General features: G+C 49.5%; 3 protein-coding genes across 3 annotated transcripts; 2 read left to right on the top strand and 1 right to left on the bottom strand.

Annotated features, from left to right (window-relative positions):
- Positions 1-10,011: 10,011 nt before the first annotated feature.
- On the top strand, positions 10,012-11,252 carry LOC146593951 (C-C motif chemokine 5-like). Its single transcript, XM_085308397.1, has 3 exons — positions 10,012-10,149; positions 10,427-10,541; positions 10,929-11,252. The coding sequence occupies exons 1-3, from the start codon at positions 10,077-10,079 to the stop codon at positions 11,038-11,040; spliced, it is 300 nt and encodes a 99-aa protein (XP_085164523.1). The 5' UTR covers positions 10,012-10,076; the 3' UTR covers positions 11,041-11,252.
- Positions 11,253-13,110: 1,858 nt separating this feature from the next.
- LOC146593952 (E3 ubiquitin-protein ligase TRIM39-like) lies at positions 13,111-20,767 on the top strand. Its single transcript, XM_085308390.1, has 6 exons — positions 13,111-13,727; positions 14,347-14,442; positions 16,428-16,658; positions 17,771-17,793; positions 18,605-18,717; positions 19,744-20,767. Exons 1-6 carry the CDS (start codon positions 13,302-13,304, stop codon positions 20,313-20,315), a joined length of 1,461 nt encoding a protein of 486 aa, XP_085164516.1. The 5' UTR covers positions 13,111-13,301; the 3' UTR covers positions 20,316-20,767.
- Positions 20,768-25,652: 4,885 nt separating this feature from the next.
- Positions 25,653-26,988, bottom strand: LOC146593953 (C-C motif chemokine 4 homolog). Its single transcript, XM_085308398.1, has 3 exons — positions 26,862-26,988; positions 26,416-26,530; positions 25,653-25,993 (listed from the first exon to the last, which is right to left on the bottom strand). Exons 1-3 carry the CDS (start codon positions 26,929-26,931, stop codon positions 25,906-25,908), a joined length of 273 nt encoding a protein of 90 aa, XP_085164524.1. The 5' UTR covers positions 26,932-26,988; the 3' UTR covers positions 25,653-25,905.
- Positions 26,989-27,756: the final 768 nt, after the last annotated feature.

Consider the following 27,756-nt stretch of genomic DNA (forward strand, 5'->3'; position numbering starts at 1 on the left):
GCTGCTGGCCGGGCCCCGCGCCATTGGCCCGCCCACCTGCCATTCACGGGTGGGGAACACCCCTCCCGCGCAACCTCCTCCCCTGCGGCYGGGCTCTCTGTCCCGCCCCTCGCTGTCATTGGCCGCTCTCAATGCCACTCGACCGGAGCTCCAGGGAGGACAGTCCCGAGCTCGCGCAAAAGGCCAGCTCACGGGAACACAGGAAAGCTCATTGGTCAGGATGGATACCACTCAACAGCAGCTCCCGCCCCTTCGCAGGAGCCACGCCTTCCGTCCCGCCTCTTGATTCCTCCCAGATCAGCGCGCCCCCACCCCAGGCCCCGCCCCTCCCCCCACCCTCCCCTCTCTGATTGGGCGTCGTGTCTGCCGCTCACACCCCGCTGCTGCTCCCGGGGCTCCGCCCGTGCGCTGCTGCGCGTGGCGCCCTCTGGCGGGCGGGCGCGGCAGGCCGGGAGGGGCCGCGGGGGCCCTGGGCGGCCCGCGGAGGAGGGAGGCTCCCCGGGCGCGAGGGGACCGGGGCCGAGGGGCGAGAGCTGCGCGGCAGGCGCTGGCACGCTGCCGGGGCGGGGGTGGGCAGCCCTGGTGGAACCGCAGCGCACTGCAGGCCCGCGCCAGGCCCTGCTCCTGCACCAGGCAGCCCGGCTCCCTCCCGCCCCCCGGGGCAGGCCTGCCCGGGGAGGGGGCGGYCTGCTCGCCCTGTCGCAGAGGCAGGCGCCGCCGTTCCCGCTCCTCCGGGGAGGGAGTGCTTAGAGGGAGCCCAAGGAGGGCATGTCTCTGCAGGGCATCGTCTTCCACCCCTYGTGTTGCCTGTGCTGGGCTGAACTGCACGCCCCGTGTTTGCTGAGTAGCATTTGTTAGGCTTTGCTTAAGATCTAGGTTGGATTCATGGCTTCAAAGTCCTGCTGGGAAGTAGGGAGGAAATGGTGGTGGTGGTGCGGGGAGACGTGTCACCAGAGGTGGTCTTGCAGGTCAGCCTTTGCCTGTGCAGGTCGGAGTCAGCGTGGACAGAGAGACCAGCAGTGTGCAGGAAGGCTGTGTAGGTCTTCCTCAAGGGGAGATAGGTGCTGTTTTTATCATCCAAGCTGTGGGCAGGGAGCTCTGCAGAGGTGTGCGCTTGGGAAGGAGGTGACCGCGGGCGCAGTTGACTGAGCAGAACAAGGAGAATAGACAGGTCATTTTGCTGGTAGCATTGGCAGATGGGCAAAAGAGTGTTACTCTTGTCTGAAAAAGAGGGAAAGATAAAAAGGAGAAGATTTTTTGCTTCACCTGAACAGTCGAGAGACTGATGACTGAAATGCTCTTTAGGATAACATGATCCAGGTTCATCTCTCTGGTCTATTCACTCATCTGAGATTTGCACTGTGGCCTGATCTTTGCTTTCTCTCAGCCCAGCGAATTGCTAGATTGCCTGGCTGTGGCCAGCTCCTGCGATTTTGACCAGGAATCCTCTTCCACAACAGAGCAGCCTTTCCCACTAGGACCTTTATCAGAACTTGCTGCTATCTGCAAAATCTTTTAATTCTAACAAATCAGCATTTTTGCAGAGAYGCTAAAAACCCTCTCAGGCTGCTCCCTGGTTAATCCTTGATGATGGCAAAGGGCAGCAAAAGGGGCTGTGCTGGTGTTGTGCCAGCTGGCTTCTTGGATTGTTAAAAGCAGGTCATACAAAATCAGCATCTTTGTATAGGGAGTAGCTGTGCACAGCCATCCTGTCCACCATCATCAAAAGTGACCAGGATACTCTGACAACGTCATTTGGAACACGAAGTGTCATGAGCTCTCATGTAAGCAGTTCTTCCCTGTGTGATTTGCTTCTGTGCCTTTTTTTCAGCTGAAACATTTGCCAAATAAGCACCCTTCTGTAGCTGGCCTGTGGGACTTGTGAACAGGCTTTTTGTATGATACTGTTGGACCCCTTGATCTGTTGTCCAACCCTTGATCTTACACTAGTTTGTGCTCCTGCCTTGGCTATCAAATTACCAGCGGGTGGGAAATGGCCTATACTGTGTATCCAGGTCGTTGTCTCCTACAGCAGCTTGTCTCGACTCCCTGTCTGCGTTCTCTCTAATGTACTTTCTGGAAATCTGCCTTCTTCCTTGGGGTTGKTCTCAGAGGAGGTTTAATGAGTTTAATTCAGTCACTGTTGCAATGAGGTGATTAATAATTGAAGAAATGAAGTCATTGCCAAATAGAGATGAAGTAAAGAAAGAACAGAGGAGGGCACTTGACAAAGGAATGCACAGCCCTTCCAATGTTTACATTTCCCACCCCTCAGTATGCCAGAAGGAATCCAGCTCTAGCATAACCCCTCCAGCATGGAAGTCTAGGTCCCAGAGAGCTGGGTTCCCGTTGACCCTCAGGCAAGAAACCATGAGGCTGTGACCTGGGTTAGCTGCTCCCTCTTACTGAGGAACAGTCACATCCATCCTTGCCCAAGCCTGTGCAGGTGGCCAGGTGGCTGGATGTGTACTGCAACATGCTGCTCTGACTGGCTGCTTCTGTATTCTCCAAGACAGGGGCTGTGAAAAGAGGGAGCCAGGATCCAGCCCATGACGATCAGAACAGCCCAGACTGGCTCAATCCACCCAGTGGCTCTGCTGGATTGTGCTTTTGGGCTCGGGTCCAACCTCAGCTGCTCTGCAGGGGGCTCCTTTCCAGTGGGAGCAGGTGCCTTGCTCTTAGGCAGGCTATGAGATGCTCTGTGAGAGCACAAGGCACAGGGCTGTTCCTGAGCGGGGTCTGTCCTCTATGTCAGCTGATTTGGGGAGCTAGAAAGGATAGGAGGTCTTGATGGGTGGCACAAGCTGAGGAGCATGATGACCCTCTCTTTTTTCAGTAGCTACCTGAGCTATCTGTACCTGAATGTCTTCCAGAGGACAAAGACCCAGGAGCTGGTGTCTGCTGGGGCATGGAAAGGACTGTGGCCCCCCCTCTCTTCTTGCCTCTAGGCTCTGCAGCACATGATGCCCAGCAAGCACTGGCTCAGGCTGGGGAGATGAGACCAGAGCTGGTCCTTTCCCCAGCTGCAGGGCTGCTTAGAGGGACCTTCCCTTGCTGCTCGCATGCTCCAAGGTCCCTGCCCATAACAGCCCTAATGAAGGGCTGCTCCCTTTCCCCTGGGACATTGCTTCTCATCTTGATCCCAACCAAAGTTGACCCAAAGGATCCATAAGCAAAGGCGAATATGAAGTGGCAGGAGTGGGGCCAGAAGGGGCAGCTGAGTGCTGCGGGTCTTGACAGGCTCTGTTCCCAAGAACTGGGAGCTAGAGGCTCCTTTTTTTTCAACCTTCCCTCTCCAAACAGAGCTGGGAGAGTACCAGGGTGGTGTTGCAACACTTCTCACCCTTTCATGGCCTGGACAAGGCTCAGGGAGAGCACAGATCCCCCTTGTTTCTGCAAGAAAATAGAGGCACAGAGAAAGCCACAGTCCTTCCTCTGTTACCCAGATGGCTGTGCTGGAGCAGATGGGCACAGAGCTCTGTGCAAAGATTCTTCTCCTTTTCCCCGCTGGACATGAACTCCCAACCCTGCCTCCAAGCTCCAGTCTCAGACACCCCAAGACAACATCCTGAGCACACCAGGGCAGGAGAGTCATCCCTGGAGGGCACATCTCCTGGAAAGCCACACAGGGGGCAGTCAGTGGCCATTTACTAAGCCTTCCCCAAATAAAATCATACAACCGCAAATATAACTGTAACCTGCTGACAGGGCTGTTTGCTGACACCTAGACACACAAGTGTCTGATGAACCAAATTGTCCACCTAAAGCAGGTGTAGGACAGGGTCTTGGGTGCAGAATGGTGGCCCCTGCCCAGTAGGAAGGTTAATGGGAGAGCAGAGCACACATGGTATCACCTGGGGCAGTGCAGTGCACCAGGGGAAGCCTGCACATGCATGGGTTTTGATCTTTTGATCCCATTTTTATAATGCTTTGGGTAAAACAGCTGCTGCTGCTGAATCCTTGCCTGCTAGTGCTGTTCAAAGAGCCTTTGCAGGAATCAGCCCTACCTGGCCTGCTATGTGGAATGGTGAGCAGTAAAAGGAAGGGGTGGTCCTTGTGCAGSAATGCCAGATCCTGCAGTGGCAGGAATGCCACTTTCCCAGTTGAGAGAGTGATGGAGGCCAGGTGGGGAAGCCTGTCTTGGAAAGGACCATTTATCTACAGAGTATGAGGGTTCCATGTGGCTCTCTCTGCTCTGTCCTGAGTGTGCTCTCCTAATTGCTCAGATTTTTTCAAGGAGGCCTTTGTGGGATGAAAATCCAAAATATCATCAGGTGCTTTCTCTACAGTGAAGTCTCAGCATCTGTCTTTGTCCAAGAAGAAAGCTCAGTGTGGTTACCAGTTGGGCCTAAGGAAGGGCGTTCTGACCAAACTGGGAACTCAGGCTACGATGCTGCTGAGGTGGTTGTCTGGGTCAGAAACTTGATCTGTAACAGGACCTAGCAGTGGGAAGTGTTTGCCATCTGCTGGAGAGCTCCACCACTACACAGGCAGCAGGTCCAACAGGAACATTGCATAGAGCTGAATACACAGCCATGAGCATCACCACCTCACTCATGCTGCTTGTACAAGGAGGAGGAGGAGGAAAAAGCTGACTGCTCCCAAGGTAGGACATGGCAAGTTTGGTTTGCTTCTGTGTTATGAGACAATCTTTGACTGCCAGTATGTGAACACTGAGAAAAGATGTTCTTGTGTTTGAATCAGGGTGTGCAGTGTTGGCAGTAAGACCCCTGTGCTTGTTGCAGAAGACCATGAGCAGTTAACAAGGTAGGGGCTAGAGGAAGGCCTGGGTTGTAGATCTGGAGACTCAGAATCTATCCCTGTCTTTCTTTATGGTATAGAGATAATCCAACTTTTTCTAGTCCTCATGTATAGGAGTGTTTTCTTTACTTTCTGGATGCCTGAAATCCTACAGTCTGATCTGCAGGAGTCTAAAGTACCTCCAGCTGCAGTGAAGGCAACAGCAGGGAGACTTTGCAAATACAAAGTGTCATATAGTGCTAAGGAGATACAAAGCCTCGAGTGTCTCAAAGCTGGCACCCAGAATGAGCAAACGAATTTTCTCTTTGTTTCTCTAAACCTTAGCTGCCATAGGTAGAACAGCCACACACTACTACAGGTGCTGGACAGACCCTACTTAGCTCCAAGTAGGTTGGTGCTCACTGCTGAGGGCCTCTTCAGGGAATCCAGAATACGTACGCATGGCTGTAACTTTACAAAGACAGCCTGTGTCTGTCCTTGAAAGTACTGCCAAATTTCAGAGAGACACCTCCTGTCACAGCAGCCAGCCACTTCCCTCTTGATCCAAAAGTGAGGCTTTTCTAGGAGCCCCAGAATTTATCTTGGGTTATAGCACAAACTGCAACAATATATTTCTCCCTTGCTGTGTGCTTAGAAACTACTGGTGTCCTTTTGCTGATGTTAACCAGTATTTTTCATCTGGAGGTATATGTTGGTGTATAAACYCAAGTATTTCAGTGCAGTTTCCCAAACTCAACTACATGGCTTGCAGTCCTGTGAAATAGGCTGCCTTGGAGCGTCAAACATGAGCAGCCCGAGAGGCTGTCTAAGGGTCTGTCTACCCAGTATTAAAGTCTCCAGGTGTGGCCGCAAGCATATCCCTTGAAGGGAAAAGACAAGTACTTGTGCTGGCTCCCTTGAGTGCGCTCCTGGGCTACACTTAGTTTATGAGTCCCCCCAGCTATTCTCAGTTTATGAGTCTCCTCAGCTTTTGTTTGTTTATGAGTTTTCCTGAGCTTATCGCTTTAAAATCCATGTCCAGACTCAACAAGTGAAGAATTCTTTATGATCACCATGGCCCTTGGTGAGGAGTTCCCTAGGTGTATTACTTCTTGTATGATCTTCTGTTCATTCTTAACCTGGCTCCTGGCTCCTGGCTCCTGTCAGCTTCACCTGGTGATCCCTAGTTCTTGTACTAGCAGAGGAAGTGAATAGTTGGTGTTTGTCTTGCTTTCTGGGCCACTCATAATTTTCCAGACTTTGATCATATCCTCCCATCAAGATTCCTTTTCGCGCTCTGATAAGTCTTCATCCCTCTTGAAAATACCTCTCCTGATAAACCTGAGATCTTGCTTCTCTTTTTTGGAGTTGCACCACCTTGTGATCACTCACTACTACCAGTCATTCTTTTTCTTTTCCTGATCTGTTCCCAATTTAAACCACAGTTTTCCGTTTTASTGATCTTGTAGCTCCCAGCAGCATTGCTTCTTTTCCTGTGATAATGCGACCTCAGATGTGACTTCAAAACTGACAGTAGGCGTAGTGGAGCAGGCTGCCTTCAGGGTAAGAAGAGACTTCCYCTTGTATCCAAAATCTGTTCTGATAATGTGTCCAAAGAGACCATGTGTGGTTTCTATTGAAGCTGAAACACACCATAAGGCAGAGGTTTTACAGATTCCGTAAATAGCTACAATTTAGTATGTATGGTATGGAGGAGGCTTTAGAAATCAAAATATTTAGAAATTTACATTATTTTTCTTGGCAAGAAGGAGCAACCAAAACTGAAATACAAAATCTCCCTTCAAGGGAGGAGTGGAGTTGACAAAAATAGTGTAACAAGGGAATAACAGAGGTGTGAAAACCACCAAGAATTCCTTTTGTAATGAGCAGAAGCAGGAAACACAGCCAGTGTATCTGAAGGGAGATAAAATTCATTGAAAATGTCTAGGCAATGAGAGAAAATTCATTGAAAGTGTCTAGGCACATTCCTGATAGAAAATGTTGATTTTTAAAACACATCTTGACATTTCTATCAAAACCATGTTTGAACATTGCAAGAGCATTCAGAACATTCAGCTAAAAGCAGTTCCAAGCTGGCTGTGCTGGTGCTTTAGCTGCATCAGTGAGGACACCTCCAGCTCATTCCCCAGCCAGTTCTCCTCCTCTCAGTTTTATTTTAGTCCCTGTGTGGAGATGTGTAACAGAATTGTTAAGATCAGTCTGAATGGAGAATGAGTACATATGTTTCGATGTGAAAGCACTGAAAAAATGGCAGAAGTAGGGCTATGGGAACAGCAGGTGTTGGTGGCACCTTGGTTAGCAGGTTGTCGAGATCTCAGCACATCAGTTAACATGCCTTACTGTCCATGTGATTCCCCAGTCTGCTACTCAGTCATACCTTCTCCATGGACATTTCCAGCACCCCCAGAATTAACCTGCTGTCTCAGGCAGTGGCATTGGTCTTGGTCTGTCATCTTGGTCATGTCAAATGTTGCATCTGTTTTCTCAGATAGCTGTGTCCATCAAGCATGTGTGGCAGGCCCATGGGGAGATGGGGTACAAGGGGCACTCTTGAGGCCCAGGCAGCTCCCACTCATGTGCCCTGCTCCCTGCCTGGGAGCCCTGTTTCACCCCTGCCTTCCCCAGCATCCTTGTGCAGCAATCTCTGAAAAAGGGTGCTGGTAGCTCCTGACAGTGGGGGAAGCATGGGAACAGGGCAAGGGGAATCATTCATGGCTAGGCTGCAGGTGCAGAATGGCTGAACTGGGTCATTCAGCTGGGATGAAGGGGAGCTGCCAGATGTTGTGGGAGTGAAACACAGGTGGACACACATGTTGCAGGAAATGCTAGAGTGGAAAGGCAGTGAGGATGCAGAAGTACTGTGGGTTTGCGGGTGTGGTTCAGCACACACCTTTCTTCCAGGCCAGCCCTGCTGCTGTTGATGCTGAATGGCCCATGCTGGGGTGCTGTTGCAGCCTGCCTGGCTCCCTTCCTAGTAGCTCCTGGGGACAGCCAAGCTCCAGAAGCTCCTTGTTAGATTAAGCTACGTACTGTGGGTAAGATGATGGCCAGTGGTGGTATGGTGCCAACACTAGTCTGCTCAAGACATGGACCAGCAGCAGGCTGACATCTCCATAACCCCACACTGTGCAGTGTGGGGTAAGCAGATCCAGCCSAGGAGCTGGGACCCAATATGCCTGGTAAAGGGAGACTTTTTTCTAGCATCTAAATGGGCTCCAGAGAGGGATTCATGAGCACCTCAAGGGAGGTTATAGAGGAGACAGRCTTCCAGCTGAATCCTGAGATCCTCAGTTATTCAGAGCAGGGTACCACAGATCTCTCTGTGCTATACATGAGTAAAACCTCCAGCCTTGGCTCAGACTGTACCAGCACAGGGCTCTTGCCTGGGAATTTAATCCCTAGACATGATCTGAGATGGCAGCGATCCCATCAGTGGGGAAACAGAGATACAGAGGTGAAGGATGTGCCCAAAACCTTTACTTCTGCAGATGCAAAGCTGTGGACAAAGCTATGATGGCTGCAGAGGAACCACATGTTGTGAGCTGAATCAGGACAGGAATCAGGACAGGAATTGTGGCAGGAATCAGGAACAGCCTTTCCAAAAGGCACTGATAGCATGTGCCCTGGGGTCCCAGAGCTCTGCGGATAGGCTCTCCCCAGCTGCCTTCTCTCCTTGCTTGCATGGGCATTCTGCCTCCATGGCAGCAWGGTGCCCATTCACAGTTTCACCCTGGCCTGGGGTTTGTCATTCTTAAAAACACTGTTTTAGTGAAACAAAAAGCTCTGCACAAAACAAATCCTGCATTGTGATCTAGCCCACACTTTCTTAAGAGTCTGGCTCAGCTTTTCAAAGAGTTCAATCTACTGAGACATGGTGGTGGTGTGCATCATGACCTGGAACACCTGGGAGCACTTCGCAGTCCAGGGCCTGGCATCCATTTTTCCTCTGCCAGTCCAAGGAATCTCCTCATTTCCTTTCTGCTAGTTCCTCCTCAGTGTTCCTACAAGCCCRGAAACCACTTTCATCAGTGATTCCTCTTTTTTCAATCATCCTCCTCCGTAAAGGAGTTAAGTCACTTCTTCCACTGGGCCATCATGAAAGGTAGCATGCTTGTATGGCATTCTCACTGTGACTGTGATAGTCTAGCTGCTGGACACATTCACTAGCACCACAAATACCTGTCCTTGTAACGCTGTCTTGTTATTGGCAATGCTTTACCTTTCTCTTCCTCCATTTCCCTGAGGTTTCATCCATAGACCTTCACCTGGAAGTCAGCAGAGTCCTTCTGTATAGATGTAGCATTTCCAACAGGAATTTTTCTGCCAGTGCAGTGACCATTGCTCTCACAAACAGTATGAGCTAAGCCAACATACTGGGGCAATGGCAGACCAAAGTCAAGGGGGTGTTGATTCTACATTGCTAGGACCAAATGGTCATGTAGGCCAAACTTTACAGTGCCAGTTTGGTTATGAGCTTCTAGAACTTYTAGTAAACACTAATGGCTGAGCCTCACGTCCATTGCTAACATACCGCTATGGCACTTGCATTTGGGAAACTGCAGTGCAGCAACAGAACAGATTTCCCAAAGATTCACTGCAAGTGATGGGCAAAGAAAGAAGAGGAGCTCAGACCTAGGCTGGCACTGTACCCTGCCCACTGCACTGCATGCATATGTACTGATGGCATTTTGGGATCCCTTGGAGAAAGCCCTCTTCTCTGCGGGGCAGTGCTGCAATTGAGGCAGTACATGGTTGCAGGGTACTTTGCTGACCCATTGCAGTGGAAAGCCAGGGAGGRCTGCTTGACTCATGGACTCTCCCTGGTGCCTTTGTGGTGAAGGAAGTGTATTGCTCCTATTTTTTCTGTGATGCAGATGACATTCTAGGAAATAATTGTGTGCAGCRGATGTGCTCATTGTCCATCCATGGCCATCATGTGACTTCCAGTCAAAAGATCCAGCTATGTTKCTTTTAATTCTTATATAGAGCCCTCTCGGTCATGGGGAAGGAAAAGGCCATGGGTCATATCCTGTTCTCTTTTTCATGTCATAGTATTTTATCATTTTCTAGTACTTGCAGCATGAAGACATTACTGCATATTGGGGTTCTGGGCACTTCCGTCTGCCACTTACTGTGCAGGGCTTGCACCCTTGACACAGCACTTTTTCCATTGTGTCACTTGTCTTTCAGAAACTTGTCTTGCTCTATAAAAACGGTCAGAACCCAGGAATTCAGTGTGAGGCACAGCAAGGGGCCCTTTGCAGCAGTCCCTGGTCTAGATCTACTCCTACAGTTTACCTCCACCCAGCAGGAGCATGAAGTCCTTCACAGCTGCCCTTGCTGTTCTTTTTGTGGCTGCCTTCTGCTACCAGGTCTCATCTTCACCAGGTGAGTCCAAGCTCTCRTTTTGGAGGGACTCTCTTCTCTTTTTTGCTGTGCTGTAAGGTCTAGCAGTGCTTGGGCACCTCTTCCTTGAGTGTCTGCTGCAGCAAAAGAGAGGCATGTCTTGCCACTCTGGCTTCCTGAGAGGATGACAACTGTGGTAGGAGACTGTAGTGGGAGCAATGTCTCTTCTAGCAGGACCCATCTGGTCCTGTGACCTTGCTTCTCCCTAGTGGCACCTCTCCCAGTCTGGTTTTATCAGAAAATATCTCTTCTCTTCCAGCTGCTGTCAACATTTTTGGTCCCTGTTGCTCCCGCTACCTCACCAAAGCGATTCCTGAGCACCGCGTGAAAGCGTACGCTCACACAAGCAACCACTGCATCCAGCCAGCTGTGATGTAAGTAGATCTTCTGCTTAAACCCTTGAGGTCCCTGCCCTGCRGAAGTGTGGCAGTCTCAGGAAACTCTATAGCATACTCCATTGCCCCATCTTGCTRCCCCAGGCAGTGGGTCACAGGCAGGATGGTGTCCTGAAAAGGAGAAAGCATGTTAGGGATGAAGGTGGCTCTCCCCATCAAGTGCCAAAGAGARGAGGAGGCTAGTAATGACATTCTGCCAGTCCTTCTGTATTTCCYGTGGGTTATTCTGCAACTATAGAGGTATCTGGTTCAGTGGGATTCACTGGCAGCAAGGAGCATGCAGGTGCTCAGTACTGTGGTTTGCCGTAACACTTCCCATCCACATCCACTTCTCTCCTGCTCCTTTAATGGGATTTTCTTCTGCAGATTTACCACAGTCAAAGATAAAATGCTCTGTGGCAACCCAGAAGATAAATGGGTCCAGGATATCATGAATCACCTAAAGGACAAGGCAGGCAGTGGAAGGACAACACTGTAATCACTGCAAACATCACCGCCACCAGAGAGCCTTCTCGCACGAGCTCCTCCTAAACATGTCTGTGTTTTTTTATTACCTGTGAATTTTGATTGTTATGTTTAACTCTTTATTTAAGGTGTATGCAAAGGCATTTTAATTTATTTTTCATTTCCTCTGAGACTTTTAATTTGTACTGATTGTTTTTAAGTTAATTTTGTATAATAAAAAAAGAGCAAAACAGTAGCTTTTTCCTCTGGGCCTCAGAATACTTTACCAAGGCCATAGCAGGCCAACATGCCAGTTTGCAGATCCGAGCTTCAAAGCCCAGCTCTCTATCCTGTTCATTTCATCCATTCCGTAAACAATTCTGCACATGTTTTAAGGATCCATGTGGCACAGGGACCTGTGGCCATTCCTGTCCCTGCTGAAGGTGTGTCTGGCAGTTAGCTCCTTGGTGGCTCCAGGCAGATTGGCTGGGCTAGAGGTCCCAGGCAGCTCTGGATGGGGACAGAAGTCTTGTCTTTATGACTTTATATTCTGCAGTCYCTTACCAGTCTGGATGTTCAGACCTTTCTCTGAACTGTGGTGGTCATATCCATATGYTAAAGTTTGACAATTGGGAGCCTCTGACCTGGGAGACCTGAGCTCTGGGTCACCTTGGGTTTCATGCAAGTGCAGCGAGAGCAAGGCCAGAGCTGGCGATACTGAGGCAGCTGGTGCCTCTCAGCCCTCAGTTCCCTCTTCCATACTCTCCCATCCTCTCACAGCCTGGATTGTCCTTCCTTTGAGATCCCCACACATCATCCACTTTGATTTGTGCCAGGAGGGTTCAGCTGGAGCTGGCCCAAGGGCCAGCATGTGAGGGCAGTCCCAGGAAGCATTTCAGATGGCATAAATTAATTCCTTGTCCTGGTCCACAATCGCTCCTGAAGCAGGGCAGCAGCCAGCTAGAGATCACAGCTCTGCCTCTGCCACCTCTTGTGGAGAATGACGCTAGATGGGGCTGCAAGGGTAGACTTAGAGGAGATGCTGCTCTGTGGAGCTGTTTCCACCTCCAGACTCAGTGCTAGGCCTTCTCTCACACCCAGGGCACCCACAGGGATGGGTACCAGCCCCACAGCTGCCTGTCAGRCCTCCTGTGACGGTTCCTGGGGGGGTAGTGATGGGTGCTGCCATTGCTCAAAGAGGCTCATGGCTGCATGGTTTGATTCCCAAGTATAGCTTCTACAAAGTCCATCTGGGCCCATTATGCCGTTTGAAAGGCTCTTACACTGTTTCAGSCTAAGCCAAGCCTGCACTATTTCTGGCCAAGGCAGGGAAAGGGTGGCAGGATGAAAAGCAGGGCCCAGGGCAGGTGACTTAGTGATCCCAGGCCATCAGGATGAAATAATACTTGTCTCTGGCCTCTCCTGGCAGAGACCCTGGCCAGATGCTCTTGCCTTCTTCCCTTCTGGATAGCCCTTGTGAGGGTATCTTACAGTCTACAAACCYGCCTGAGATGTGGCTTTTGGTGTATCCTGGATTAACACTTTACATTTAAATATCCAAGCCTGCAAGTCTCTCATAAGGTGGRCAGGTAACACTGGCAATAATTTAAACAGTGACTGGACAGTGTGGTTAGACTCAGGGGTCACTGAGCTCAGACAGGACATTGAAGCAAACTGTGAAAAGAAACCAGAGGAGAAATGGCTGGGCTCTCATTGCTAGTCAAAATGCAGTGGAGTTACTGAGGGCCACTCTGCTTGGTCACCTTGCAGCATCACAGAGAATTCTGAATCACATCAGGCCCCTCACTGCAAATTTGGTCAGGTGGAGCGAGTGATGGCCATGTCTAATTTGACTTTACAGGTGCCTTGGATTATCTTTGGGTCCTGATTATTTCTGATGCTTCCTAATTTGATCTGTTTTTTCTCCCGCAGTTTTTTTTTTTTTTTTTTTTTTTTTTTTTTTTTTTTTTTTTTTTTTTTTTGCCTGATCTGCCTGGGCTAAGAAGAAAGCGCTTGCCTTTAAGGCTGGCTGCAGATGTCCCTCGTGCACACCACGCTCCTCCCAGAGCCAGCGCGGAGCCTTCCCAGCTGGGGCACCGAGTACGGACACTGCTCTTATGTAAGCTCGCAACGAGGCCGATTTCTCCACTGGTGCCTCTCAGGAAGCRGTGCGGCAGCAGTCCCCGAGGCACTGGCTTTCCAGGACATTACCATAGCCCCGCCTGCCTGGCCAGCGGGCTCTTCCGGCACTCTGAAAACAAACCTGCTGCGCACAGCTCCCTTGCCGCTGCTGCCATGGCCCTGGCCAGCCCCCTGGAGCGACTGCACGAGGAAGCCATTTGCTCCATCTGCCTGGAGTACATGACCGAGCCGGTGAGCGTCGACTGCGGGCACAACTTCTGCCGCGGCTGCATCGCCCAGCACTGCCAGGAGAAGGGTCTCTGGGCCGATGGACCGTTTTCCTGCCCGCAGTGCCGGGCCGCATGCCATCGTAGCAACTTCCGCCCTAACCGGCAGCTGGCCAACATTGTGGAGAGCATCCGACAGCTGGGGCTGCGGGCTGGCCCGGGGTCAGGGGCCCCACTCTGCACCATGCACGATGAGCGGCTCAAGCTCTTCTGCGAGGAGGATGAGGAGGCCATATGCGTGGTGTGCAGGGAATCTCTGCACCACCGCCCTCACACCGTCTACCCCATCGAGGAGGCCGCGCAGGTCTACAAGGTAGGGGAGGCCCAGCTGCASAAGGACACAGTATGCACAGATGAAAAGGCCGCCAGGCCTTGCACCTGCCTTGGCCCTTGCATGGGGTTGACCCCATGGCAGCAGCACCCCCAGCTCCCCCAGCACCCTGACATGCTGTGCTGAGCTTTTGGAGCTTGACTTTGGGGGAGCAGGCAGCTTGTCCCCAGCAGATCGTGGGGTACATGGTCCTGGGGCTGGAAGCCAGCCCTCTTCTATGTCTCCGAATGGCAGTCCACCATCCTGGTGGCACTGCCAGGAAAGTGGGGCGCCTTGGGCAGGGGAGTGGATGGCGTCTGCCCAACAACCTGGCAGTGCAGGGAGGTCAGTGTCGGCTTGCATGGTGTGCTCTCCAGACCCAAAGAGTGAGGAAACTCTTAAGAAAACCCAGCAGCACAGGGAGGGTTAAAGCTGCGAGAGGAATGAAGAACACAGCTGCTGGCTTCGGGTGCCAGGGCTGGCACGCAGGGAGGCATCGACTGGCAGGACAGTAACTCTCCCCCTGCTGCCTTCAGGCACTGGCAGCTGCAGGCCTGGGGACGAGTGGCGGCACACACTGGCTGCTGCTGGGGTGAGCTGACCCTGTTTATTGCCTTTTCAGGTCAAACTCCAGAAATCCCTGGAGTATCTTTCCAAGGAAGTGGAAGAAATGAAGAAATGTGAGTCGGCAGAAAGGATGAAAACCCAGGAGTGCAAGGCAGGTGTCTGCTTTAATTTCTAAGGAACTAGCTTAGACAACACCAGTAACTTTAGAAACTACTGAGTGTGCTGGGCCAGGGCCATTGAATTTGTCACATGTTTTGTGTAGTCCTCGGATGGGACAAGTTCCTATGTCTTGCTTTCACTTGGAAGACCTACATCCAAAAGAGAGCTGGCCACAGAGAGGGACTCAGTGACGGTGCAATAACACCTTCCATGTGAAGCACACCACTCAGCATATGCTGCAAAGTGTTGGGTTTCCTTGGCATTCTAGCTTGCAGTAGTCCTCACAGCTAGGTGCAACAAGTTGGTACAACATGCTCATACGAACAGGCAGCTCTAGCATCCTGTGTTGACCCTGTGGCTGTAACTGCAGCTTGTGGAAACCAGGATCAATAAATGTATCGCTCTAAAAAAGTTAAAAAGTCCAGAAAGGCTTTGGAAAGAGCAGCATGCCAGCTCCATTGAAATCATGGGGTCGAGTGCRCTTGTTAAACAAATAGACATTAGATGTTTTGTATTAGTGTTGGTTTAACAGTATGTGCTTGCATTAAAAGCCTAGCATGAACCATGTGATGAGCTCTGCTCCACAACTGTGGGAACGTGAAGTGATTTCTTTGAAAAAAGAAAAGTTGAAGTACCAGGCCTCTGTCTGACTACCACTCTGTCCCAGGAGATAAGATGCCAGTAAACAGCTGCCTTTCAAGCGAAAAAACCAATCCCTTTGGGATAGAAACTGGAAAGTAAAAGTAACTGCAGAGAAGCAAACGAAACTACTGGACTGAGTTATGCAGCACTGGGCTAGGAGTGATGACTAAGCAGGAAGCACTGGCAGGGAAACAGGTTTCTCCAGCTTTCCCTATCTGTTTGCTCAGCTCCCTTGCCTGACCATGGCTGTCACTGACTGCTGGCCTCCCTGGCCAGGCCAACCTCAGGCCTAGCAAGTGGGGTGATGAGTGCTTGGAGTGCTGGTGCTATCAGCTGTCCCAGGTGGCAGGAGACTGGAGGAGAGGGATGTTGTGAAACAGCAGTGTCATTCTCACCTCTGCCTGCCTTGCCTGAGTCAGGGCTAGGCGATCGCCTTGTAGGGTCACAGCTCAGCTGCCCTCACGCTTCCTRAGGCTGATTATGCTGTTATAGTAAAAAGGAAAAAATGTCCCATGCGAGTGATGGGAAGGAAGTGGCTGACGGTCCTGGCTTATACATGAGTCAGCTCCAAGAAATCATGTGCTTGCACAGAAAAATTCAGAAAATAAATAAATAAATATAGTTCAGTTTCCTTTTATTTACCTTCTGAGTTTTGATGCTTTATGGTCCCAGTTAAACACAGCAGATTTTCAGGAGGATGCCAGCTCCTGTTTTTTCAGGTTTTGAGACAAGTACAAAGCGTTAGGACCCAGGAAGAAACCATAAAAGCACAGCCATATCCTGCCTGTTGTTGGCTCCTTGTTCCCAGACCCTAGTGAGAGCTCCCAGCACCCCAGGGAGGCCTCCCTGGCTCTTTCCCTCCCCTCTTCCCTCAGTCCCTTGCCAGCACCAGAACTTTTTGTGCCTCTTTTGCACTGTGCTGCAGGTGCTGCTCGATATGTAGTGTTCAAGCAACACATTAGCCTCAGCCTAGCTTGTAGGTGATAAATAAATCTAATAAAAACCTACCCCCTAAGCCTAATGGCATCTCCTTGCAGTCCATCCTCCCATCCATGTGATCACTCTTGTGCTGCACTGAGATATCTCCAGACATCTGAGGTCCAGCTGATCAGAACTGCTCTTGGCAAGGTCCTACTGCTGATAAATTAAGGATGTCAAGTCAGATACTAGGTGAAAGCCCACCACTTAGTTTTTGGCTGTTATTTTAAATAAACACCCTGATCCAAAAGTGAGGTGATTTCCTATAGCGTGACCATTGGGTGTGGTTTTGGGCTTTGTGTTAGCTGCCTGGCTAACATGGCCTCTCCTTACCCTATATATCTTTCCTTTCTTAAGGAGGCAGTGAAGAAAAAGAGGGAAAGGATTGTGAGTGAGTTTGGGAAACTGCATCGGCTCCTGGCTGATGAAGAGAAGCTGCTGCTTCAGAAGCTGGAGGAGGAAGAGAAGCGAATTCTGCTGATGATCAGTGAAAACCTCACTCGGCTGGTAGAGCAAAAGTCCTCACTTGACGAGCTGATCCTGGAGATAAAGCAGAAGTTCCAGCAGCCAGCTGATGGGCTGCTCAAGGTCAGGCTGTGCCGTCATTCCTCTCTTCCCTGAACACTGGGAGAGGGGCCATCTTCTGGTATGGGGCTGCCAGGGACCAAACTGTGACACAGAGAAGAGGGAAGRTTGGCAGCCCACAACTGGGGCAGGCCTGGGGAGCTCTAACTGAACCAACCATGCTCCTGGGGGCTGGAGACAATGCATTTATCCAACTGTGCCCACCAGGGCAGGAGGGCCCTGTCTGACCCAGGCACGTTTGTGTTGCCAGAGCACTCTGGGATGGAGCTGTGCTCAGGAAAGCAGTGGCTGTGAAAGTGAAAGGCTCTCTCCTCTCCTCCATATACATACATACTCTTGATCTCTCTCCCTCTTTCCCCTGGAGAGGGAACAGATCCAGACTATCAGTGATACCTGAGGTGTATGTGACTCCTACCATCCTAAAGCAGCCTCTGGATCCCACTAACTCTGTCACCAACCTCATCCCTGAGGTCTTTTCTATCCAGATCTGATTTCTGCTGTGCTAAGGGGAATCTGCTCTGCAAGGCTGACTGTGAGGGCTCACAGGGCATCCTGAGCCCTGGRGACTGTCAGTCCTTATGTCTAGTCTGACAGGTCCTTAGGTGAAAAATGGTATGAGAATGGCCCATGGCTCTGTTCCTTACCCAAGCAGAGCCCAACCTGATGGTATGTGATGGGAGCTGGAATGTGGGGGACATTCCTGGGGAGCTGTCTCCCAGGCATAATTTAAGGTTTACCTCTCCTGCTATGCTGAAGGAGAGTCAGCACACGCTGAGATGTGGCCAGTTCTCAGAGGTGGAGGGGATGTGTGACCTACAGTGCAGTGTAGACACAGCTGCCACTGTGGACCTCGGCAGTGCTCAGGAGAGCCTGCAAACTGTCCTGTGGAGCAGGGCAGGTAGGCACTGGGCAGGCACAACCAGGGAGCTGTTCAGAGCTTGCTTGGGTTTGTCTCTCRCTCCACTGAGCAGACATGCACTGAGGCCTGTAACAGTTGAGGAGCAAGGCCAGGACCAAAAGGCTCTGCAGAGCAAGGGGGATGGCCGGGGCCAGGCTGGCTGAGAGGCATGAGGCTTTGGGGTGACATACCAAGATTGTTTTTTCTCTTCTTCTAGGACATGAAAAGCATTCTGAACAGGTAGGTGCCAGYGCTCATTCCTCCTATTGTCCTGGCTGCCTCCAGGCTGTAAGCATGGTGTTTGTTCTGTGCCGGGCCAGCCTCTGTCCTCCCTGCATAGCCCCTGCGCAGCTTCAAGCTAGATCCTCCCTGCTGGTGAGACTCAGTGACCAAGGACAGATAGAGGAGGGATCTAAACCCAGTGCAGGCTAGCAGGAGAGACTCAATGCCTGTCTTTTTACAGGGCCTCCAGAACCAAGATGTTGCCCAGTCTTGGAGGATGTGAGAAGGGCTCCTAAGGGACTTGCTGCTGGGCTGGCCTCACTCCTTCCTTTCCACAGGGTGTTCCTGCCCAGGACTGGCACTGCAGCTCACCTAGGACCCCTTTCTTGTATGCGATTTAGATCCAGAGTGTAGATCCCATCTGACTTGCTGTTAGGCAAGCAGTTAGTCTGGGTGCTCTACCATGGCAGAAATGCTCACAGCAGGAAATGCAGAGACTCCGGGGAGCTGGTATGGCAGCTGGGCATTGCCAAGGGCTGCAGATTTCTGGCTAAATCCCTCTCTAACCCAGAAGACGCAGAGGGAAACATATACTGTGGATGGCTTGATGCAGCCAGATCTGCCGGAGACCAGATTCGACCTGCTTTTCTGTGCTATCTGAGCAGCCCTATACCAGTGTGCAGTCAGGGCTGAGGCTTCTCAAACGGTGTCTTTGCAGCCCACAGAAAGGCATTAAAAACGCTGAGATGCAGCAGGAGATCCGCTGTGTTGTGGGCACTGGGTATGGTTGGGTCTCTGTGCTGGCCTGTGAGCAATATGCTCTTTTCAGGTGCGAAGGCATGAAATTCCAGGCCCCTGAAGCTGTTTCTGTGACTCTGAGAGAAGATTACAGCATCCCAGAGCGTTGCCTGGGCATGAGGGAAATGCTGAAGAAATTTAAAGGTAAGATGGCTGCTTTTGTGCCAGGTCCTGACACATTTGAACCCTGTCCCTCCTGCTGTATACTGTGGCACAGGGAGAGGTGTCTGGGCACTCAGTGCAGGCATAGCTCTGCTCTTATTCTTGACAACTGCCAACACCAGCAGATGGGCTCACGTGGATGCCTCTGACAAGGCAGCAAGCTGTGCTGTGATGATGAGCATTCAGGCACGAAAAGGCCTTTGGGAAACCTTGATTTTTCAGGAGGGGATCCTGAATTGCAGTCTTTGGCCCTGTCTACACTAGACAGTTTAACAAAGGTCATATTTACACAAGGAAAGTTGCATCATTGTAATGTTGCTCTGCTCATCAACCTAGTGAAGGAAGGGCTGGTTCCTGCACTGTTGGTACTTTCAGGCATGGTCGGTTTTGGTTTAATGTGAACCAATTCCAAATTGACTGTGGTAAGAGAGCCCATCTAGTCTGGGGCTTGTCTTTAAAAGGAAATGATTTCAGATCTTTTTAGCTTAAATGGTGCATTTTTGACATTAGTACAAGTGCTAACTGCAGGTTTTTTCAACGAGTTTTGTTCAACTGGTCCCTGTTTGCTTACAGATGAGTTCAGATTGGTTTCAAGGTGGGACAACTTTCCTCATTCTGGTCTTTGATAGCTTGTGAGGTGGCCCTGAAGGAGGGCACGTAGGAGWCTCGGATCCCCCTGTTGCCCACAGACTCTTCTTTCCTTGTATAGGCTGCTGTGTAGGCTGTGTCAGGAGGGCTGCTGAGGTGCCCTGATTTTATTCCTGCTCTGCAGTTGGATGTCAAATTTTTTGATGTGGTTTATAGTAAAAATGATTTTGTGAATCACGTTTCTCCAGGACTACCAGTGCTAGGTGCTGTACAAAACCATGAACATGTGTAGTAGCTAGTAGTAACTGGAGCTGGAAAAGTTCAGCATCTCTGTAGAAGACTCATCCATTCATGTTGTTGTCTGCATGTGAATTCATCCATAAAATCCTGTGTATCCTTCATTCCTTCTCCTTATTTCAGTGGATGTGACTCTGGATCCTGACACAGCTCACCCTGAACTCACTCTGTCTGAAGACCGGAAAAGTGTGAAGCGTGGAGGCAAGAAGCTGATTCTGTCCCTCTTTGACAACCCCAAGAGGTTTAACACAGTGCCACTGGTGCTGGGGGTTCAGGTCTTCTTCTCCGGCCGGTGCTACTGGGAAGTGCAGGTGGGAGATAAGCCAGAGTGGGGCCTGGGGCTGTGCAGGGATTCAGCCAGCCGGAAAGGCACCATTCTCTTCTGCCCTAGCAATGGCTACTGGGTGCTGCAGCTGCAGAACAGTGGCAACTATGAAGCCCTCACTTCCCCCATTTCCCCTTTGAACCTGAGCGTGAGACCCCGGCGCATTGGAATATTCCTGGACTATGAGGCAGGAGAAATCTCATTTTATAATGTATCTGACCGCTCCCACATCTACACCTTCACTGACAAATTCTCTGGCAATCTCCGGCCTCTTTTCTACCCAGGTGCCTTGCTGGGGGGCAAAAATGCAGAGCCCTTGGTGATCTCCTGGGTCAGGGACACACAAGGGACCGGGTGCATCGTCCTGTGACGTATGGTTAAAAGGCTGCCCTGGCCTCAACACAGGGCAGCTAGAGACCAGTGGGCCTGACCAGCTCCTCTCCTGAGCAGAAGGTTGGCAGCAAGGCAGCACTGGGGAAATAGGTGTGCGTTTGGGGTGAGCAGCATGGCAAGGTCCCTCTGTGCTCCTGGATGCTGGCAATGACCCACAACGCATAATGCTGCTGAGAAACTAACAGCAACCGTGTCCTTTCATGTGATGTGTTCGCCCTTTGCCAGGCCATACCAGGAAGGGCATTACATGGCAGAGATGTGCCACAACCTGCTATTTCCCTGATGGGGACAGGAAGAGCCTGCTGAACACTATTGCCCTGCTGGTCGCCTTGCAGACTTTGGGCGAAGACTGTGCGCACAGCCTGCATTATAGTGCTGATTTTGGTGCAAATTGTACTAAAAGATGGCAATAAAGAATTGATTTGGGAAGACCTGTGCAGTTAGGAATACATTTTTGTGGTGTACCAAACCCTGCTGCTTAACCCTGGGGGCCTGGCTAACACCTGGGATCTGAGAGAGCAGTGTTGAATTCTGGAGAAGGAAGTGAAGGTCCTTGTGCTGCTGTATTCTCATCACTTTCCTGCTGCAAAGCATGTCTAGCCCATCTGTTTGAGATATTAGCCTGACTAAGAGACTACATAGTGCTTCTGTGGGTCTGTGAAACCAGAATTAAGTCTGGGGCCGCATATTGTCACTTGAGTACTGGCCTCCCCATTATTAGTGACTATGATGTGATCCTTGCCTGGACACATTCCTAGAGAATGTAAGGATATGACTGGAGGGTTGGAACCTCTTCAGGAAGTCTTCCAAGAGACACAATACTGTGTCCTGGGATGCATGAAGCTGGGGACAGCCACTTCTGAATGGGTCAAAATGTGGTGTGCATGAGTGCTGCTGGGCACAGGCCCTCTCCTGCCCAGGCAAGGTCCTCTAGGGATCCCATTGTGGAATTGGTGGGAGACTAGAGTGAGCTGATACCTACYAGTATTGGGACCAGAAATCTAGTAATTGTAGCTGCTTGTGTGGCATGGTATGCTTCAGCCTTGCAGAGCTGGGTCTGGGGGTGAAGGCAAGGGTTTGCCTGTATGTATGGTGGATGTAGCAGAGTATGCCAGTCCCTAAGTTGCTCTCCCTGATTCCCTGGCAGGTAAATCATCTACAAGTTTAGTAGCTTCAACCACCTTACTCCCCTTACAAGCTGAAAAAGAAAGGCAGCCCTGATGGTGTGAAATTTCCAACTATGGCAAGTGGTGCATTGCTCAAACTGGAATAGGGGCGCTTCAGGGGTTTCAAAACTAAGGGAAAGAAAAATCATTCTGCCTCCCCTTTTGATGTCTCCAAATGTCACCCATGCTACTCAGTCCCTCCTGTCCCTTGGGACATCTCTTCTACTCAAGGCTCTACTGCTGCTCTAGATGGGAACTTCTGCCTGAACCAGGCTGCAGGCAAGTTTTTCCAGCAAAAGCTCTCAGGCCCTTAAGTCAGATGTTGCATCAGCCAGTTGCACTCACTTAAACCCACATGCCTGCAGTTCATGGTTTCAGGAGGCAGGAAAGTGCCACAGAGTGTCTAGACAAAGAGGAGATGATAGCTAGTGGTCATATACTGCTGCTGGAGTGGCTGAAGATTGTCCTGAGCTGACCAGAGCACCATGTCAGGCAGACACATTCCAACTGTGTGTAGATCTCCCTCCACAGTGAAGACAAAAATAAGGAAACTGCTTAATTCAATGACTGATTCAATTTGGATAAAATGAGATGTGACTATGATAAAGAGTGATCTCAAGTGCTCAGCACTGTTTCTCTAGGGATGTCATGGGCAGTACTTCAGTGCTCCTAGTGGGAAATGATGCTGCAGCCAAGAAAGCAGTTCCTTTCTACTAATATTTGTTTCGTTTAGTGAGTCCCATTCCTCAGTCCCCAGTGCCTACCTTTGCTTGCAGGCTCTTTCTTTCGGAGGCTGTCCAGCAGAGGGGAAAACCTGGCTTATCCTAGCCTAGTCTCAGGTCTGACATGTCACAGGAAGGAGATGGGCAGTGGGCCCCAATGGGCTCTACATTTGTTCTGACCTTCACTGTGGTCTTAAAARGAGAATTTGTGGATTCTGAGAAAATAGGAATGAATTTGGACTTTGAGGGCTTGATAGAATTCTGGAAGCATAGGCAGTTGTGTAGGGAGTGTTTACAGCAGCCAGGGAAACTGGTTAAGCAGGGTGACTGCTTGGAAGGGAGCAGGCAGACTGTCACTGAGTTGTAGTGTGAAGAGGTGGTAAGAGGGAAACTATCCAGAAAATAAGAATAAACTCACCATGGAAAGGTGACAAGTGAGCAGCACTACTACAGTGCAAGAGGGGCAAAGAGCTTTTTCGAAAGAGTCAGGAGGGGAAGTACAACAGTCCAGAGATCTTGCATACTGACACTGCTGCAACTGGTGGAACAAGTGAGTAGCTGAACAGAAAGGATATGGACTCATCCCACAACAGCACTCAAAGTGTTCCTAGAAATCATGAATCTGCCTTCCCTAGGAAGGAGGGTAAAGGTTCAAAGGATGAGATAACTGTAAATATGCTATAAAATTTTCTGTCTGATGGACTTGCAACATTATCTGCAACTAAGACTTAAAACTGCTCTGACCGGACAACCAACTGTCCTCAAGTGCCAGGACTAGCTGGCATGGGGCAATTAGAGAAAAGTAAAGACCACTAGGATCACGCTTTTAGAGCTCCCCGATGACTTAATGCTGAAGCTGTTCGTAAAGCTACTTGCAAGCTGGCTTTCAGTAAAAGCCACGTGGGAGGACTACATGCCACAGCACAGAGGCCAGGGTGTGGACTCAACTTTAATGTTCCAGTGGTGACTGTTCTTACTCTCACCAGCTCAGACCTTAAGCAAGCTGGTTACCCTCTTATGTGGAGGGAAGGTTATTTATTAGCAAAGTGACTGACCTGTATGTGCCAGGCTAATCATGTTCTTACAGCTTCCCTTCGGCTGATCTCAGTGATGGCCAAAGCACGTTCTGATTTTCCAGTGCAGGAGAACAAGCATATACACATGCCCATATATTTTGCAAGAACTTCTTGGACTGAACCGGTCTTTTGCTCTTGCAGGTCCCAGGGTTGTTCTCCTGTGTGAGGTACCTAGTTTCTGAAGGTATTATTATACTGAAGGCATTAGTCCCATGGGACAGCACATCCAGCAAAAAGGTCATGGTTTGCAGTCAGATTATTTCTTGAATTTTCTCCATTTTCTCCATATACTAAATAATTCTGTCTTCTGCAGTCCTGGGAGTCCTGGATATGTCCCTGCCTTAGGAAAACACTGCCTTTGTGTGCAGCTTGGAAAACCATCCACATTACTTTTCTGGAACTGGAAAGTCATGAGCTAATTATTTCATCCGTAGTGTATTAAACGTTAGAGTAAGAATGACCAGCAAATACCTGCAGAGTTTATATTCTTTTCCTTCCGCTATCTCAACTTGTTGGAATCAGCCAACATACTCCAAATTGGGTTTTCTAACTATGAGGGCTGTGGTATTCTTTATTTTCCTCTTCTCTTTCTTTTTCCTGTGAGAAGTCTCCTGCAGCCCCTCAATCCAGGAGATGTAGCTTCAAGCAAAATATCAAGTATCACAAGATATGTGATCAGAAGACATGGCTTTTCTGAGTAGACAGGCATTTTATCTTCTGGGTGTCTAATTCTTGTTCTAAAATGTGGAGCTGTAAAAGTTGTGGTATCTGTTCCTCAGCTATTGCTGTCCATATCTCCCTGTTCATATCTCCACTGGCACAGATCAGCATCTCCTTCTGTGCGGTGCTAGACTTGGATCTCCAACTGCCCTACATGTCACTGTACCTCAAAATGCATATGGATGTGCTAAGGTAATATAAACAACAAATTTATAAATATTTTCCTGAATATTATAATAATGATTTTATTCTGATAATAATAATGATTTTATTTTTCTTCACAGCTAGGGAAATACAAGATTTTAATCAAAAATACTTACTTTTAACAATACATCAGACTTTTCATCGAATAATATGGCATACTATTTTAAGCTGGATGCAGTCAGTGCTGTAGTGAGATGACTGATGGGGTTCGTGCCACCTCATGGGCTGAGAAGGTGGAGGCTGCTGGTCCTGAAGTGACAAGCCTCCTGACATAATATATGCACTCTTTCCTTCCTCAGAGAAACTCACATCCCTTCCAGCCCCACCTAATGGTCCTCTCCCCACTTGGCTCCAACCCAATCAATTTCCCTCTCCTCATCTTCCACCATGAGCCTCATTCCTGTCTCACTCCTCCATTGCTCATTGATGTTCATGTCTGTCCTTACAAATCCAATGCTTAAATGTCATGGGGTGGAGGGTTAGCTGAGTGCAGGTAAGTCTCTGATCTTAGCCCATCACCTTGGCCTCCCTTATAAGTACCAGAGGTCTAGGCGATAAAGTAGAGGAACTAAACCCCTCACTGGTCATCCAACAATGTTTGTCTGGAATAGATAGAGGAATTGCACCTAAACATCGCTGGTGGCATGGGCTCGGTCTCCATTGACTCCAATGGGAGAGAGGCCCAGGGCTCCAGTAGGGACATCTGCCCTCCCCCCCCCATACATGTCCTTCCCTAGCAGGTGAACACAGCTGACCAGGGGTATAGGGCTGTGCTGGTCAGTGCCTTTGGTTTTGTCCACAGATAGGCAGGTTTCCACAGGCAAAGGGAAAAACAGGTTTTTCTCAGACACAACTGCTAAAACCATTAGCCTCGGCTAAATCACAGCTATAAAACTGTTTTAAAAATCTTCTAGTGAAATATATTTTTTCAGTTCTTAATTCCAGGAATAGCTGATCCATTTAGCTGCAGCTTTCACAAAACTCAGCCTGAGGCTGCAAGCATGTAGAATTTCAGCCCCTGAAGGTAACATTTTAATTGACTATAATGAGGCCAACAATGGAATTACCTAGTTGCCACTAGTCATAATGAATAGTGGTTAAATACCTTATAAAAAGAGGGACATAAACTACCTGGATGTAATCTCTGATCTCCTCACACCTCATTCATTGCAGATCTTTMTTCTGTGATTCAGTATAACAACATGCTCAAATGGAAAAAGTTTATGGGGTTTTTACCAGCTTAGAAAAGGGAGTAAGAACATATTACCACCACTATAATTTCATATGTTGTCATCACAAATAATAGCAATAGAGGCAAAGATGGATTTTTTTTCTAAAAAATTTATTTCTCAAAGTATGAATTAAATATTACATCAAAAATACAATTAATTAAATACAAAAATATAAATTGAAGAAGAAGCTTCATTAAAAAATAAATCTATTAAATATTCTTCATAATTGGCTGAAGTAGAGTTATTTGACCTGCTCTCTCTCCCCTATAAAATATTAAATATATAAATAGTAAAATATTAAAATAATGTTTTGAACATTTTCAGTTTCTTAACTAGCTTTAAATGACGTTGAAGCATTTCTGACTGAATTCTTTGCTGGCARTAGTTTGCTTGTCCCAGCAGCAGTGGGAACCGAGCGTGGCACAGCCATCTGGCTGTCCCCTTGCTTCAGTTCAGTTCCAGGTCCCTCACATAGTCTTGGACCCATTTGCTCTCGGGGTCGGCACAGACTTCACGGCCTTTCCTTGTGATAAACCTGTGGAGTGCAAAGAAAGACGTTTACTATAGGTGATCACTGTGTGGAGAAAAACCATGCCCCAAACCTGGCCTCCCYCTAGGAATAGTGGGGTTGAGGACATGGGGCCTCATCTCTGCCTTTCATCCAGACAGCCACCAGCTAGCCTGCAAAGCCCTGGCCATGGAGCGGGACTGATGTGAGCCCCAGTGTGTGCTGCATCCATGGAGCATCACCTCGAACCTCTTGGACTACATTCCTCCTATCTGCCTGGGCTACTTTCCAGYCCCCTTCTCCTTTCCCAGCCCTTTCTCCCCCATTGGGATCTCAGATGGCTATTGACAGCAAGTCCTTCCTTCTCTAACTCTGCAAGTGCGAGGAAATATCGTTGGCCCAAATAGAGACCCCACTACCCTGCTGTGGCTGCTGAGGAGGGCACTTACACAACGGCTGATTTGGAGCACAAACTGTTGGTCTCATAGTAGTCTGTCACGAAGCTGCGGGGAAGCTGCCGGGAGATGTAGGTGAAACAGCAGGAGGATGGTGTGTCAGCGCCAACTGCAAAGGGTAAAGATAGTCATAAGCAGCAGCAAGGGCCAAGTGGCTGGGGCAGGAAACTGGRATCTTACTCTTGGCAAGTGTGGGGAACAGGGAGGACATGCAAGAATAGAAAAGGTGAGTTTTTTTTCTTCCTCCTTTGATTCCTTCACCCTAAGATACGGTTTCCCATGGCAGGAGATCCCCACAGTCAAGACCCTAGAGCAGTCTAATATGACCCAGGAAAGGACTCAAGAGTGGATAGGCTGGCAGAAAGAACCCATTCCCAGCAGTGGCATCTCCTTTTCCCTAGCATAATCATTCAGAGAGATGGAGGAGAACCCAGACTTACATGGAGCAGCGGAGGTCTGGTAGCAGAAGGCTGCAATGAGAACAACAAGGGCAGCAACAGAGATCTTCATATTGGCAGTGAAGCGGTGGCAAGAGCAGAAGCAGGCCAGTGGAGCTTGCAAGATTCCTTTCTGTTTGATGCTGAGACATTCTACAACCCTCCAATTTATGGGGTGAGGAGAGCTGGGCAGCGGCTTGCGTAGGTGCTATGGAATTTCCCCCAGAGAACAGGGCTGCCCTTAGGGTGCAATCTCGTGATGAAGCGAAGCAGCAACATCAGCCCCGGAAGTGTAAAGCTCTCCTCTTGTTTCAGTGCCTCCCCACTGACACAGGATATGAAACAATCACAGTATCTATTTCTGCTTCTTTCATAAATGCCTCTTAATAAGAAGTTCCCCTATGGAGGTTCCTGTGTTTGTCAACAGGCCTATATTACCTAATCTGCAAAAAGCAGCTTGGGGCAAGGGTGTATCCTTCCAAGAGTGGAGCTGTGTGAACAATCTGAATAGCATAGCTTGGATGAGGCTGGCTTAGGGAAAAAAGAGGCTGAGGTCTCTTTTACTCAGGACTATTTCTCTCCGACATCTGTACAGCTCATGCAGCCCAGTTAGCACAAGACAAGACAGGAGCCATCACCACTAGGCTCCATGATATGGATGTGTTCCACATAGCACAAGAGGACTTAGTGCATTTCTTGCAACATGTGCTGGGCATAAGATCAGAGACTTAGAAGCTGAAGCATGTCTGTTCCCTCCTCAGCTTAAGTGAAGGGAGAGCCAAAACGGGGAGTTTAGCTCCTGGATGTGCTTACTTCAATCCAGGTTCTATGAGGGGTCCCCAAAGGATCAACTTTCAGTGTCTATTAATAAATGAGATAAGGTCTATCATTGCTGTGC

This window comes from Rhea americana, unplaced genomic scaffold, assembly GCF_003343005.1.
Source record: "Rhea americana isolate MKP2758 unplaced genomic scaffold, rheAme1 scaffold_274, whole genome shotgun sequence".
Lineage (NCBI taxonomy): Eukaryota > Metazoa > Chordata > Aves > Rheiformes > Rheidae > Rhea > Rhea americana.

Bases quoted from the DNA above. Each gene is read 5' to 3' on its own strand.
- LOC146593951 (XM_085308397.1), top strand. From the start codon at position 10,077: ATGAAGTCCTTCACAGCTGCCCTTGCTGTTCTTTTTGTGGCTGCCTTC. The intron at 10,150-10,426 runs GTGAGTCCAAGC...CTTCTCTTCCAG, and splicing joins CCAGGTCTCATCTTCACCAG to CTGCTGTCAACATTTTTGGT. The intron at 10,542-10,928 runs GTAAGTAGATCT...TTTCTTCTGCAG, and splicing joins TGCATCCAGCCAGCTGTGAT to ATTTACCACAGTCAAAGATA.
- LOC146593952 (XM_085308390.1), top strand. From the start codon at position 13,302: ATGGCCCTGGCCAGCCCCCTGGAGCGACTGCACGAGGAAGCCATTTGC. The intron at 16,659-17,770 runs GTCAGGCTGTGC...CTCTTCTTCTAG, and splicing joins CAGCTGATGGGCTGCTCAAG to GACATGAAAAGCATTCTGAA. The intron at 18,718-19,743 runs GTAAGATGGCTG...TCCTTATTTCAG, and splicing joins AATGCTGAAGAAATTTAAAG to TGGATGTGACTCTGGATCCT.
- LOC146593953 (XM_085308398.1), bottom strand. From the start codon at position 26,931: ATGAAGATCTCTGTTGCTGCCCTTGTTGTTCTCATTGCAGCCTTCTGC. The intron at 26,531-26,861 runs GTAAGTCTGGGT...TACCCTTTGCAG, and splicing joins CCAGACCTCCGCTGCTCCAT to TTGGCGCTGACACACCATCC. The intron at 25,994-26,415 runs GTAAGTGCCCTC...TGCACTCCACAG, and splicing joins TGCTCCAAATCAGCCGTTGT to GTTTATCACAAGGAAAGGCC.